Below are 16489 nucleotides of genomic sequence, written 5' to 3' on the forward strand. Positions count from 1 at the left end.
AGCACACTACACACAGATACACACCACACTACACACAGATACACACCACACTACACACAGATACACACCACACTACACACGGATACACAACACACTACACACAGATACACACCACACTACACACGTATACACACCACACTACACACGGATACACACCGCACTACACACAGATACACACCACACTACACACAGATACACACCACACCACACTACACACGGATACACACCACACTACACACAGATACACACCACACTACACACAGATACACACCACACTACACACGGATAGATAGCACACTACACACAGATACACACCACACTACACATGGATACATAGCACACTATACACAGATACACACCTCACTATACACAGATACACACCACACTACACACAGATACACACCACACTACACACAGATACACACCACACTACACACGGATACACACCACACTATACACAGATACACACCACACTACACACGGATACACACCACACTACACACAGATACACACCACACTTCACACGGATACACACCACACTTCACACGGATACACACCACACTGCACACGGATACACACCACACTACACACGGATACATAGCACACTATGTGCAAGTACATTAGGAGGACAAAACAGTGCCAGTTTGACTTGAAACACAGGATTGGTGACTGCAAAGGAAACTATCCATGAAATATATATTTCAAGCCCACAAAATACAATTTTGGCAGATGTATAATTCAGATGAGATCACTTCCTGCCCTTTGTGCATTAATAATCCAATATCCTGTCTGCCAGGCTGGCTGGAGGAAGTGAAGTGCATTTAGAACTCAACTCTCAGACAGCAAGGTCTGATGAGACCCGCTGCTTGAAACGTGATGTTGTGATGATGGAGTGTGTGGCTGTGTGTGTGTGTGTGTGTGTGTGTGTGTGTATCTGTGTGTGTGTGTGTGTGTGTGAGTGCGAACTTCCCTTGTGTCAAAGTCAAAGCATTTCATTCATCAGGTGCACAGAATAACACAAGGTCATTCTTCACAAGGCACAAGGCAAACAACAACGGCAGCTATATAGTGAGCATAACAAAATATACTATTGTTGAAAAGAGTCAGAAATAAGGGCAGGAATAGCAAAGCAGTTCCACAGGCAGTAAAGATGGGGAATAAGATCAGATAAGAAGAAAGACAGCAAGAATAAGATAATAATAATAATAATAATAATAATATGTATTATTATTATTAGTATTATTAGTATTAAAATGTAATAATAATAAAAGTAACAATAATAATAATATTAATGAAAACTATATTGTTGTTATCAATATTATTGGTATTATTGCTGTTATTATTATTATTATTAGTAATAATAATAATATTGATAATGGTAATAATAATAATAATATTGATAATGGTTATAATAATAATAATAAGCCCTTACATTGAAAAAGAGTCAGTCTCCATGGTTTGGTGTATGAATCAATTGTTTATGAGCCAATATGTCACACCTTTTAGTGATTATAGTTATTATTATTATATTATTATTATTATGGTTCTCAATTTTAACTGTATGACACTGAAAAGGTGATTTAACTTTTAATATGTTATAGATAGTCTATAGCTTATCGAAAGTTAAATCACCTTTTCGGGGCACCACCCTGTCACACTGTACGTACAAAAAACCTTCTGATAACCAAGATTGAGGTCAAAATATTATTTTTCCTTTTCCTAAATTCCTTTTCCTAATTTGTTAGACAGGTAGTGGCTGTTTTTGTGCTTAAATCGTGTCTCTTAGGCACAATGCCCTTTACCTGAGATACGTGTCTAATAGTGTGTCTATGTGATTTATAATATTTTATCCTCATACCAGAAGGGTGTTGGTGTGGATTTTATTTGGCGTTCTCTTTGATAACGCCTTACATTAAAAGGGAGGGGGGGGGGGTTAATATAACTATATACATATAACTATACAAGTATGTAAGTCTAAGAGTACGCAATATATATGTACATGCACAAGGTATATACAGTACAGTATGTTCCTGCATACACTGTCTGTGTAAATATATAACTTTGATATATGAGATTCTCCTTGATTCCCACGCAGAGTGTGGATGTGGTTTCTGCTGCATGGAGTAGCTGCCTAGAGGCACAATAGCTTGTTCTTTTCCAAATATTGGACGAAGGCTATTCAAAACTCATTAATTTCTTCGATACTGCGTTTGAGACACTTTCAAACTTAACAGAACAAATTGCCAGCACGTCTTTCTAACAAGTTGTTTATGCCATTCGAACGACTTAGCAAGGCAGCATTTTTTGGTGACTCGTGGACATTGATTGGGTTGCTGGTTCACCTTTTTTGAGTCGCGCAGTTGTTGTTTTGAGGTAAGCATTTTTTGTGTTTTCACGGGCGTTGGCCGTTTTTTTTGGGATTGCTGCTGGCGCGCGGGTCGGTGTCAGGTGGCGTTGATTTGGTTTGATTGCACACTCCCCTGCCGTAGGAATAGCGGCGCTTCCTCTTCATGAGGTGTCAGTTTGTTTTTTTCTGTTAGTGCCGTGGTAAGCGTTGTTGGAGCTGTGCTCGGGAGCAGGAGGGTTGCAAATTATTGTCGCTTTTCCGGGCTTCTGGTATCTAGAGCGTTAATACCCGCCATTGGATCTACATGAAGACCAGGGTTGGGCTGGTTGAGGTAGTTTAGGTAGAGGGGAGTGTGTGATGTTTTTGGTGGGGGTTGTTTGACCCTGTTTGCGTCTCCTGACCTGCACATTGGTGCTCGCGTGGGCCACAGTAGCCATTTTGGTGAAGATCAGGTGATATTCTAGGTGATATTCTAGGTGATATTTTTTGCAGTATGGGGTCTGGTTATCCTGCGTTTTTCCCCGGGTGTTTTCACAGGTATTGTATTGTATTGTCTTCTGGAGGTAATGATGATCATTAGTGATTAACAATAGGTCATTGTTATTCGTCGGGTTATCTCTTACAGTAGTGGGATTTTATTTTTTGGCAGACATAGCTGCCTTCATTGAGCATCCCTCAGAGGAGGGACAGTTTTACCAAGGGGCAATTGTTACAGTTAGCCAGGCACTATAAAGTGCCAATTACAGATGAATGTCTCAAGGACACAGTTAGGAATGCGTTGAATGCTCCAGTGTGCTCTAACCGGTAAAAGCACAAGAGGCTTATTCCTCGTTGTCTGCTGACGATAGCCGTAAGTACCCAATGGTCAAGGCCACGGTGCTAAAGGCATATGAGTTAGTGAATGAGGCTTACCGTTTGTGCGTTAGGACGTGGAAAAGGAAAGATAATCAGACTCACCTCGAGTTTGCAGGTGATTTGATGCACCATTTTACGCGCTGGCATGCCGTACTTGAGGTAAATAGTTTTGAGGGGCTCTGTGAGCTGATTGTTTTGGAGCAGTTTAAAAATTCTGTGCAGGAGAGAATTGCTTCTTATCAGCGACCACAGGGCTGCCACCGCTGCAGAGGCGGCGGCCTTAGCCAATGACTATGTATTTGGAAAGGCTTGTACGCGCAAGCCTGGATTTGAGGGAATTGCCGGGGGGTGTACTGTCCTCCTTTTTCTGCTGGCTCTCCTTTTCCTCCCGTTAACTCAGGAAGGTTCGAGAAGAGAGATCGTGTGGGGGTGAGAGGCTCAGATGTAGTGTCATTTTTGTACTAAGAAGAGGCACATGAAGTCTGAGTGTTTCGCCCTCAAGGCAGACGTATGCCCCTGCCCCGTGAGACACCCATGTTCTTTACCTGGGTTGGTTAACCCATTTCATTCTTGTGTTCTCCTCTTTCCCCTTAAAATGGCTTCCCTCAGTACCAGGTTGCAGGGGGGAGTGGGGTGACATCAGGTGTGGGACGTGGTGACTGGCGGGTGTGTGGTAACATCTGGGTTACACCTTGGTTCATGGTGGCTGATGATTGATAATGGCGATACCTGGTTTTGGCTCCCTGTATGAGTGTTGCATTGTGTATGTATATGCACTTGAGGATGTAGGCTGAGACAGTCTGTGTATTCATCAATGCACTTGGGGATGAGATTCATCAATGTCCCCACCAGCTGCGGCACCCGATAATTGTGACTGGGGGAGCTAGGGGCGAGCTGGATTGTTTATTGCAGGTGCTAATGAATATTGATGCAACAAACACCAAATGATACAGAAAATCTAGATGTGTTCCCGGGCTAGGCAATTGTAATTATTATGTTATTAAATGTGTGGTGGCCTGGGAAAACCCGTCGGATGTCGCCAGCGTTCTATTGTGGCAAAGAGCAAAAATAGATGGAAATGTACTATTTCGGCCATTTTGATATTATGTGCTATTTTAGTACTTTGAACTCTGTACTCCATCATGGTGAATAAATATTTTAAGAAAACAAAAGGGAAAGTACATATTTTCATGTGGCGGGTATATACTATAGTTTGCTACCGTTTTGCCAGCAAAACAACGTGTCTCATTTTCAGTTGAGCAACGCACACTTGAGCGAGAGGAGAGACAATACATCCACCTGTGTTATTCCCAGTTTACTGATGCTCACAACATAAGCATAAAATAATACAATCTTAACTAGAAGACACACAAATGGATCTGTCCCTCGCATACCGACGAGGCGAGCAGACTAGCTCGAGTTAACTAAACACCGCATCGACAAGTCACACACAAGCAGTCAAACAAACCAGAGCCGCGTTTCCCAGATTCGCTGTACCTTGGCACTCTACGACGCTTCGCAAGATAAACCTTGGCGAAGGGACAGTTTCCCAGACCATCCCTTAGTGGGCGCCTGAAGATGCATCGTAAGGTATGTTGTAAGGTACATCGTTGTCCCGTGATGATGACGTTTTCAACCGTTCTCATAATCTTTTTGATTTTACCCTAAAAGGATGTATCTTCGGAAGGTACATCGTAAGGCCAATTTACGATGTACCTTGGGTGGAGCTGTTTCCTTGGCCAAGAAGGCTCTGGGAAACGCCTCGCCACCTAGAGGGGGACCTAACGACGTATCTTACGATGAACGTAGCGCTACGATGCCTCTGGGAAACGCACCCCAGTAGGCTAATTACAGCTAAACAGCCGTGTTGCATAAAGACTGTATGAGATCGTCACTTACTACGACTGAAGTTAGTTAACATTACACGTAGCTGTCTATCTGCTCAGCTATCCATCCGCAAATCCATTGGATTACCTACATCCTACATCACTTATGTTATTTCCCGGCGAGATTCTTTAAAACATCTAAACACGCTGGCCAGGTTACTAAAACATTTCCTGTTTACTTTCCACCTATCCAATAGGGATGGAGGAAGGCGAGAGTCATGAGAAAGTGGGCTGTGACGTGTATTGTTGTTTTCCCGGGGGTGGCCAACCCCGCAAAGATTTGACAGCTTCTTGACCTGTCAAAGTGGATGAGAGGAAAAGGAGATGGCAGCCTCCTCCAGATTTCCTCAAGAAGAGCTCCTTCATGTCCGCCTCCAACATTTAAGTCTGTCCCGTGAAGAGCTTGACATTGCGATCCTCTCTAAACTTTCCTGCGGAATGCATCTATCAACACACACCACTCGATCCAAGAAGAAGGACCAACCAGGGCGCAAGGCCCAACACACAGATTATTAGTATCATGGATACAGGATCCACAGAGATGTGTTTAAATACCTTCACATCACTGGGCAGGACAAACTGAATGCATTGATAAAGCTACAAGGCAGCTGGAGTAGAAGCAAGGGTTCACAAATCCAACAAAAGGCTCCCTGCCAATGCCTTAAAGTTTGAGGATACGAGAGCTGTTGTGGACTTCGTATTGAACTATGCAGAGGTCAAAGCTATTCTTCCAGGGCGCACACCGAGGTACTGGAAATCGGATTTGAAACTCCTGGCGACCAACTGCAGCAAGAAGACAGTTTACAACCAGTAAATGGTAAATGGACTGCACTTATATAGCGCTTTTCTACCTTAGCGGCACTCAAAGCGCTTTACAATGGCCTCTCATTCACCCATTCACACACACATTCACACACCAATGGCGGTAGCTGCCATGCAAGGTGCTAACCTGCTCATTGGGAGCAATTTGGGGTTAGGTGTCTTGCTCAAGGACACTTCGACATGTGGACAGTCGGAGCTGGGATTCGAACCACTGACCCTTCGATCATTGAACGACCCACTGAGCTACAGTCGACCCCAGTACTGCTTAGCAGCTGAGGGTACTGGTACACGAGTGGTTTCCTACAGAACCTTCAGGAAGCTATGGCAGCAGTTAGTGTCCTTTGTCACCACCATGCATCCGGCCACTGATCTCTGCTGGTACTGTAAGTCAGGAGTGGCAAAACTTGCCCATGCAGCAAATCTTCCTGACAGTGAGAAGAGTGAGGCTGTGCATGAGATGGAGGAGCACCTGCGGAGGGCTACCATGGAGAGATCTCTGTAAGGAAGTCAAGGAAGATGTGCCTCCTGGTGCCGATATTGGGCCCCATCCACCTTGCAAAATGCACTACAGCTTTGATTTTGCACAGCAAGTTGATTTCCCATCCAATCCTCTGCAACCCGGTCCCGTGTATTTCAAATGTCCCCGGAAGTGTGGCTTTTTTGGAGTTGCTTGTGAGGCATTCCCCAAGCCGGTGAACTTTCTCCTCGATGAGAGCTGCCAGACAGGCAAGGGTGCTAACTGTGTGTTATCCATGCTGCACTACTTTTTAGGGGCGGCTGTAGCTCAGTTGGTAGAGCGGGTCGTTCAGTGATCGAAGGGTCAGTGGTTCGAATCCCAGCTCCGACTGTCCACATGTCGAAGTGTCCTTGAGCAAGACACTTAACCCCAAATTGCTCCCAATGAGCAGGTTAGCACGTTGCATGGCAGCTACCGCCATTGGTGTGTGAATGTGTGTGTGAAGGGGTGAATGAGAGGCCATTGTAAAGCGCTTTGAGTGCCGCTAAGGTGGAAAAGCGCTATATAAGTGCAGTCCATTTACCATTTGAAAACTATGGGCTGGGAGAAACCCATGTGCATCTCCATGCAGACAACTGCAGTGGACAAAATAAAAACTCCTGCATGATGTGGTGCCTGATGTGGCGGGTTCTGACACTGTCGTTCATGCTCACTGGACACACGGAGTTCAGTTGCGACTTGTGCTTTGGCTTAGCGCCTCTTCAGGAAAACAAAGGTGGACTGCGTTAGCGACATTGCCCGTGTGGTCGAGCAGTTCTCACATGTCAATGTCGCACAGATCTGTGGCGCTGAAAGTGGGGAGGTCATCGTACCAACCCAGATAGCAAGCGGATGTGTAATGATTCTGGGCCATATATGGGCCGGAACTAAGCCACAAGGGCCAGATCTGGCCTGTATATGGCCCAGATCTGGCCTGTATATGGCCCAGATCCGCTTGCTATCTGGGAACCAACGACTGGATGAGCTTCCTCAGCCCTCACTTCAAAAAGGTGGTGGGGATCGAGCAGAATCACCATTTCCACTTCACTGAAGGATCAGGCACAGTGAACATTCAGTTCAGTGACAGCGAACTTACCCGGCAGAATCTGCTCAGAGATGGAGTACTCCTTTCCTCTGGAATGCCTTCCGTCATCGTCACCAACTGGCTGGATGCCAAGTGACAGAGGTACCTATACGAGGAAATACGGCCATTCACTGCTGAGGAATTCCAATACATCACCTGCCCTCGTCCAACTATACCGAAACCTCCCAGAGTTTCACGCCACACTGAAGAGTACGGTAGAATGAATGAATGATGAAATGTAAATGAATGTTAACGAAATGAGATTCTGAGATGTTGTGACACTGCCACATGTAAAATAGGTGTGTGAAGTAAATGATACATGAATTGTCCTCTATATGATACAAGAAATGGGTAAATGTAACAAGGTCATGTGACTTGAGCATATCGTTCCTCTGTATGCATGTTTTTGTGTCAAGTAAGTAAGTTTTATTTATATATAAATATATAAATATATATTTATATATATAGTTTTGTGCTGTAAGGTTGGGGGAGGAGTGGTAACCAGAGAAGGAGGTGGAAAGATGGAGAGAATTGAGTAAGCGGCGCGCCAGTTTTAAATTACTGCATATTGTAAATTTTTTTCACTGTTACTCTTGCTTATGTAAATTTAAATTATTATAATCACGCTCAAGTTCAAACATGTATTCACCTGTTTGATTGTTATAATGTGAATTCAATGGGCTATCAATTGATTTAACCATTTCATTGTGATTAATCACATTTTATTGTCACATTGTTTGTCTGTTCAAAATGTACTGTATAGAGATATTTTTAAGTTTTTATTTATAATCTTAATGACACACTGTAACACCCACCACACACATGAGCGTGTACACAGCGCAGGCATTGCACACACACACACAGGCACACACACACACACACACACACACACACAAATCAAGCCAAGTGCTACAGCCAAATGATTGTAGAATGTTGCAGAATGGTACTGGAGCAAATGGAATGCTGGAATGGAATGTTGGATTTTTAAAGACATTTTTCTCACTTTTCACTTTTTTGACATAAAACATTATGAGCATTTTAATCTATTATCTGAAAGGTCTATCTCAGTCATTCAAACAGCTATGAATAGCTGAGAACTTCTACTTTATGGAAATATAAAAAATGAAAATATAAAAATGACACCATGTGAAGGGTTTTCCCAGGCCGCCACACACATGTTTAGCGTAGCCTACATGCATATAACAACATGCATAATAAATTCCTTGAAATTAGAATGAGCAAATCAAATGCATACCAAATGACAACAAAATGACAACAAGCACAAGCAAGCAATCGCTATCCGAATCACAGTCACTGTGTATCTGTGGATTTACAAGATACTGTAGCTGTGAGCAAAAACAGCTGTTGCACTGGCTAGAGTTGAATAGTATGGCATGGGAACAGGAATACACAGCTCCTAGCAGCTGCCTGCCAGCGTTATCCTGCTCGAGGTGCGTCCGAGGCAGCCAGTACGGCGAAAAGTGCCTACTTTCAGCTCACGAGTCGTAACGCTAACTTAGCCTACATATTTGCAGCTGGTTCAGACAGTGACAAGCTTCAGAAAGAAAACATTCACTTGCAAAAAAAATCATAGCTAATGTTAGGGAAGACATTACCCTGTTTAGCTAACAGACTTAGCTAATATATATTATTATATTATATTAATATATTATTATTGTGCGTGCAATCACTTGCAATGATACGAACGCACCAATTAAATCACACACAGGTGGTCACCATCACGCTTGCAAATGAAAAATAAGATTAGTTTCGTTTTGTGACATAGCCTACAATTAAGTCCGATGTCTTCAAATATATTCAATTTTTTAATCTAGAGATATTTTTTATCGTACAAAGAGGGGGGGGGGGGTAGGGGCTCAGACTTTTTCAGTGGGAGCTTAAGCCCCCGCCATACCAATCCACCCGCCGTTGGCTGCGACACAGAACATCTGCTAGTCTAGTTTCAAAACAACCCAGCCATTAGCTTCCTCACTCCGGTGTCAAACTGCCTGCCAAAACCTTTTTCTTCTGGTGTGGGAACATGTTTTGTGTTTTGTTTTAGCCCTTGTCCAGCTGTAGATATCGGCCAAGTGTTCGCCGGTAGAGTTGTGCCAGTTTCCCGCCTTTTAAACATGCTGTGATACTGATGTCTCCTGTCTAGACCTGGTAGAAAGACAGCAGGGAAATTAAGAGGCCTTATCAGGCACACACACACACACACACACACACACACAGTCATCAGCTGAATTAAAGGAACACTTGGGCAATTTGAGTTGGCAGTTAGGATGTAAATCGTTTGAATGCAGCACTTCAGAGAGACCTAAATGTCAGGTGAAATGTTATCAGATGCCATGTGAATGTGTTGCTGTAGTAAAACTATTATTGGAGACAAATTAAACCCGATGCTAAACTGAGGCGGATCAATTGCTCCACCAGACGGTTACTTGCTACACCGAGAAATGTTATGCACCAAGCACCTTTAATTTCACCTCAGCTCTTAAACCCCATGTCAGACAGGTTACCACCTCCGCCCCCCAATAAGCTCAGCACTTACTTTATGTGGAAGAAGTTTGTTAGTTTGTTTTAATGAAAAATCAATGCTAGCAGCTGGCTTTGTCTGCTTCCAGGCCTGGGATTAAAGCTCTTTATAGCAGGCTTCTAGCGGGCCAGAACTGCCCGGATCTGCCCTATCACTTTCCTGTACGATCCACTCTGTCACACTCACAACCCCGGCCAACTCTGGTGCCGACACTCCCGCAGAATGCCATCCTCACAGGGGAGACTGAAGGGACAGACTGATTCTGACATATTGTAATTCTCCTCCCGTTTCAACGCCCTGTGGGCAAAGTCACCGCCAGTTAATATGGACATCTATTCTCAACTAGAAATGGTGCTCAGAGAGCACAGACCTCCGCCCCTGAATGCATTTCGTGGCCCTGTGTGCGCCAAAATTGAATGGCTTCTAAATTGTCCCATGCTACACCCCTCCACCGAGCTTCATGTAAAGCAGTCTGGTAGTTTGTGTGTAATCCTGGTCCAAAGAATGAATGGAGGTGAATGGTCGTCCGGCTCGTGATTCACTGAGGTAAAAATGACTGATGAAGAGAATGGGTGGCTGTGTTTGTCCGGCTCTGTGGCGCCGCCTCGAGTCACAGCCAGCGTGGAGCGCTGTCCCTCCGCACACCCCTGTCCAAACACGGTGTCTCTAGCACCCTCACACAGGGAGCTGGTTTCCTTCTAAGTTTTGTTTTCATTGTGTTTCATGGATCCGGCCCGGACCTGACCCATAATTTAGTTAATGCAAAAAATACTTAATTCTGCTCCAAAATTGAACGGGTTCTAGGCTCGACCATACTACACCCTTCCACTGAGTTTCGTGACAATCGGTCCAGTCGTTTTTGCATAATCCTGCTAACAGACAAACACAGACACACATGCACGCCACCAAAAACATCATCTCTCGCCCTGCTCTGTCTCTGGGGCAAAGGTCATTAGTTTGAGTTGCTGCGAGTCATAATTGCACAGTGTGATCTGCATCAGCCGGTTCCCACTGAGCAAAGACACGTCTAAAAGACGTCTTTTTTGTCTTTTTCGGACGTCTAAAGACATCCAATTAGGAGCCAGAATGAATGTTTTTTTTTTTCGTTCAGATATTGAACCCGTTCTGCACGTCCACAGACGTCTTAGAGGGGTCCAAGCCAGACGTTTGAATATTAAGGGGGTCCAGCAGACGAACAAACGGGGTTCAGGACCGACGGACGTTATTAAGACATGATCTGAACGTCTCCCTGACGTTGTGTGTTTGCTGGGTTCATAGAGCCATGGAGAGGCATATATGAAGACAAGGAGACACCCCATCAGCTCTTAGTCCCTCATGGTCAGAGTGGATGTGGGAGAGACTCCCTGGAGAGCCAATATTATAAATATACTCCTAGATGAAGTTTAAAGGTATTAGTCTCAACGCCAGACCCATGAGAGTTCTTTCGCTAATACACTACGTATGTAAAGCTAACTACATTAGATCTCTCTATGGGTCTAGGACACTTCATGCAAAACGATTGTGTTCAAATCCTGGCAATTTATTGGTATGGCTGGAATCCCAGCGACACCAATCAGTAACAACTTTCAGGTGCTCCCTGTAACCCTTTCAATTTTGACCCGTCGATACACCCTCAGAACACTAGCTTGGGCGGCCAAGTGGCACAGACTCTCCTGTATTATGAATTATGCAGAGCACAGTCATTCAACGTAATGTTTAAGTCTTGTAATGGATTTTAACTGATCTAGTCAAAAAGGATTTACCAAGATTCGCTCAAACAGGTTAAGTCTGGTTTATTGAGAAAACATACGAGCGCAAGGACTTCCGGACATACACATGAGTGGTATCCCAAAGAAGTGCCGCCTCTTGGTCAGCGCGGCCTTTATATTCAAGCAAAACACAGGTATTGGCGCTTTGAGGATGTGATTGGCTAACCCATTGTACGTCATATGAAATGGCAGGCGTGGTCGAGAATACAGACACGTGACATGAGAAAAGGCGGTAATTTCTTGAAGAGACAAAGGGACAAAGGATGGTTATTCTGGAGTAGACAACGTCTAGGTGTGTTGACCTCCTGGAGGTCATCCTGTCATGAATTAAGTTAGCACAGCTATGTGAAAGGTTGAGGGAGGTAGTGAATTACAAAAGGAGATGATGAAACTATAATTTCTGACAGTCTGGAGAGAGACTAAGAGGACTTGGGCCCTGATTCAGTCCCAAGACTCATCATTGACTGTCAGCTGTGGATTACAGTACCTCTGCTTACTGCTTGGGTGTAGCTCAGTAGCTTATCTGCTCTAGTTTGACAATCTGATGAGTGCAGGTCTTGACATGTTCCCCCAGCCCAGCACACATGAGCAAAGACACGTCTTAAAGACGTCTTTTAGACGTCTTTTTTGTCTTTTTCGGAAGTCCAAAGACATCCAATTAGGAGCCAGAATGAATGTTTTTTTTTAACGTTCAGATATTGAACCTGTTTTGCACGTCCACAGACGTCTTAGAGGGGTCCAAGCCAGACGTTTGAATATCGAGGGGTCCAGCAGACGTACAAACGGGGTTCAGCACCGACGGGCGTTATTAAGACATGATCTGAACGTCTCCCTGACGTTGTGTGTTTGCTGGGCCAGCAGACATGAGCCGAGAAGAGTGAGAGGAAGGAAGTCCTCCGCCGGTTAGATCAAAGCAGAGGAGAGGTGTTTGAAGTAACATGTACATTAGTTAAGAAGGAGTTTTCAAGGGAGGGGTTTGAAGTAACATGTACATTAGTTCATAAGGAGTTCGTCTGCGAAGTTAAGAGGGATGAATATCTGATTAGGTGAAGCAAAAACAAACATGCCGACTTAACATTTCATAGGTTGTCTGGATTACGTGCGAGGCGTGTAGTTTATCTGTGCTTTATTGCATGGATGTCACAGTCATTTTACGTTGGCAAATCCTATGTCCCTTTCAAATTCATGTTTCCAACAAAGCTTCTCTAGTTGTTGAATCGGTACACCTGTTTGTCATTTAAATTATATAGTTAAGAATTATGGAATGAGAAGCAGTGGGATGTCATGGATATCGGCACGGCTAGCGGGAGTGGTTAGTCACGACGCGCAGCGGAGTACCGTTACACCCCGCTAGCCGTGCTGATATCCGTGACATCCCACGGCTTCTCGTTCCATAATGCTTTTAAACAACGGTTGCCACATTTATCCGTACATATTTCAAAAAGAAAGACAATACGAACTTTAAATAAATGTATTTTACTATTTGTTAATCATTTGCGGATACTTCCGCTGAAAAAGGGAACGTTAACCAGGCAACGACAATGCTACAGCACATCTTTGTAAACATTGATCTGGACGTTGCCAGGGCTACTAATAAGATGGATATTAAAAGATGTGCGAACATTGCATTTTAGCGTGGGGATATCGTGGTTATCGCCACGGCTGGAATGCAAACCAATAGAGACAATGGACCGGATCTATACCGTTGTATAATGTTAGTTTCTGTCACTAAGGAAGGGGTTTTAGTGGTAGTTTGCTTTCATTCTAATGCCGGTGGAGCAGCTGGCCTTTCTCAAGAGGAGAGAGAAGATGAGAGAAGGGGCTGGTGGAGAGGAGGAGGAGGAGGAGGAAGAGGAGATGAGTTCAGAGGAGAGGAGCAGAAGTGAGGATGGGGGAGAAGCAGAGGAGAGATGAAAAGAGATGAGGGGAAATACGAGGAGCAGAGCAGAGAGGGGTGGAAAAGAGATGAGAGAATCGGAGGTTAGACGAGGGGAATGGAGATGATAGGAGAGGGGAAAGAGGAGAGCGCTCGTCGTCAATGTAAATGAGGGCAACCTCGGTGCCTCGCAAGCATAAATGAAGGTTTGACTGATAAGAGAGGGGATGGGCGGAGGAGAGAGGAGAGGAACAGAGAGGCGAGGAGGGCAGAGGGTTCCGACTATGACGGGCTGGTCTGAGACAACCTGGGGGTGAGGTGCTATTTTTAGATCTCTTAGCAGAGTGCATGGTGGGAGCAGAGATCAGTGAGGTGTGGTTGATGTGTCCGGTCAGGTCCGGCTGAGGAGGCTCTGTTCTCTTGGACCTGTCCTCCTCCACAGCCCTGGGGTCCAGACAGCACCTGTGGAGTGGCCTTCCCTTTGCAGACGTTTCACCAGGTTCGCAGACGGTCAGCTCTGCAGACTGACCTGCCCCACAGACAGACAGTTAGCCCCACAGACAGACAGTTAGCTCTTCAGATAGACAGACAGCTCCACAGACAGACAGTTAGCTCTTCAGACAGACAGACAGCTCCACAGACAGACAGTTAGCTCTTCAGAGAGACAGTAAGCTCTTCAGACAGACAGACAGCTCTTCAGAGAGACAGCTCCACAGACAGACAGCTCCACAGACAGACAGTTAGCTCTGTAGAGAGACAGACAGCTCTGCAGACTGACATTTTGCCCCACAGACAGACAGTTAGCTCTTCAGACAGACAGTTAGCTCTTCAGACAGACAGTTAGCTCTTCAGACAGACAGCTCCACAGACAGACAGACAACTCGGCAGACAGACAGTTAGCTCTGTAGAGAGACAGACAGTTCTGCAGACAGACAGTTAGCTCCACAGAAAGACAACTCGGCAGACAGGCAGTTAGCTCTGTAGAGAGACAGACAGCTCTGCAGACAGGCAGTTAGCTCTGTAGAGAGACAGACAGCTCTGCAGACAGGCAGTTAGCTCTGTAGAGAGACAGACAGCTCTGCAGACAGACAGTTAGCTCTGTAGAGAGACAGACAGCTCTGCAGACAGGCAGTAAGCTCTGTAGAGAGACAGACAGGTCTGCAGACAGACAGTTAGCTCTGTAGAGAGACAGAAAGTTCTGCAGACAGGCAGTTAGCTCTGTAGAGAGACAGACAGGTCTGCAGACAGGCAGTTAGCTCTGTAGAGAGACAGACAGCTCTGCAGACAGGCAGTTAGCTCTTCAGACAGACAGCTCTACAGACAGACAGACATCTCTGCAGACAGACAGACAGCTAGCTCTTCAGACAGACAGCTCCACAGACAGACAGTAAGCCCTTCAGACAGACAGCTCCACAGACAGACAGGCAGTTCTGCAGACAGACAGTTAGCTCTGTAGAGAGACAGACAGTTCTGCAGACAGACAGTAAGCTCTGTAGACAGACAGACAGCTCCACAGACAGACAGACAGCTCTGTAGAGACAGACAGTTCTGCAGACAGACAGTTGGCTTCACAGACAACTCTGCAAACAGACAGACAGCTCTGCAGACAGACAGTTAGCTCTGTAGAGAGACAGACAGTTCTGCAGACAGACAGTTAGCTCTGTAGAGAGACAGACAGTTCTGCAGACAGACAGACAGACAGTTCTGCAGACAGGCAGTTAGCTCTGTAGAGACAGACAGCTCTGCAGACAGGCAGACAGACAGTTCTGCAGACAGGCAGTTAGCTCTGTAGAGAGACAGCCAGCTCTGCAGACAGACAGACGGATGGATGGACAGACAGACTGTTAGCTGCAACTCTGTAGAGAGACAGACAGTTCTCCAGACAGACAGTTAGCTCCACAGAAAGACAACTCGGCAGACAGACAGTTAGATCTTCAGGCAGTTAGCTCTGTAGAGAGACAGACAGTTCTGCAGACAGCTCTCCATCCCCAAGCCGTGCTGCTATAATGTCCCACGTCAACACCGAGAATTACAGCCTCGTCTTAATTAAGAAGGACAAACAGCAGGCTGCTCCGCACTCGCAACCCCTAACCTCTGGTGATCCTAAAAATGAGCTGTAAAATACAGCCACGCCTCCGGGACGAGGCGGACAGTCACGAGCGATGAGCCTTCTCCTCCTTTCTACATTAACGACTGACTAACTGCTGAAAAGATGACAGCTAACGGGAAGAGCATGAAGCACCACGCAGACTGCAGCAGAAGAAAAGACCACGACGATGCATTCTCCATGACACCGCGTTGGGTGTCACTTGATAAAGTGTCCCTAAGCAAAGTGTGTCGTCGTGGTAGTTGCAACCGTGCGCTTTTCTGAATAGGGTTGCGTTTGGGCGGGAAACATGCGTGGCCATGATCAAAAGAGCCTTTAATCGAGGCGTGCGCTACAGAACGAGAAGCTAATTGAGCTGTGTTACAGAACGAGAAGCTAATTGAGCTGTGTTACAGAACGAGAAGCTAATTGAGCTGTTACAGTGCTAGCGTTAGGCTACATGGCGCATGCAATGCAACATAAACAGTATTTACTAATTGGTGTTTCAAGGACATCTGGTCAATTTATTACTTTGCCAGAAAAATCTGCCATAAGACGCAGGAGACAGGAGTTCACACTGTCTGGGATGTTAACTTCTTTGTGCTTTTACAGTATGTTGCTGTTGTTGTTTTTAGATAATTTTCAGCTGCATTTTTTAGTTCGCTTCTCACATCTCCCATCTGATAGAATTTGAATGTCATTCGCTTCAAATGGAATTCTTCGGTGTTG

The 16489-nt window shown here is 45.2% G+C and overlaps 1 protein-coding gene across 1 annotated transcript in view; it reads left to right on the top strand.

Moving 5' to 3' along the window:
* LOC311327787 (CUB and sushi domain-containing protein 1) overlaps positions 1 to 16489 on the top strand; it is a gene marked incomplete at its 5' end in the record, with an annotated part of 408914 nt that overhangs the window by 138645 nt on the left and 253780 nt on the right. The window contains one exon of the mRNA XM_084460891.1: positions 14070 to 14184. Coding sequence (XP_084317017.1) covers positions 14070 to 14184 — 115 coding nt within the window. The remainder of the gene's footprint in view (positions 1 to 14069; positions 14185 to 16489) is intronic.

Source organism: Borostomias antarcticus, assembly GCF_949987555.1.
Source record: "Borostomias antarcticus genome assembly, chromosome: 34".
NCBI lineage: Eukaryota > Metazoa > Chordata > Actinopteri > Stomiiformes > Stomiidae > Borostomias > Borostomias antarcticus.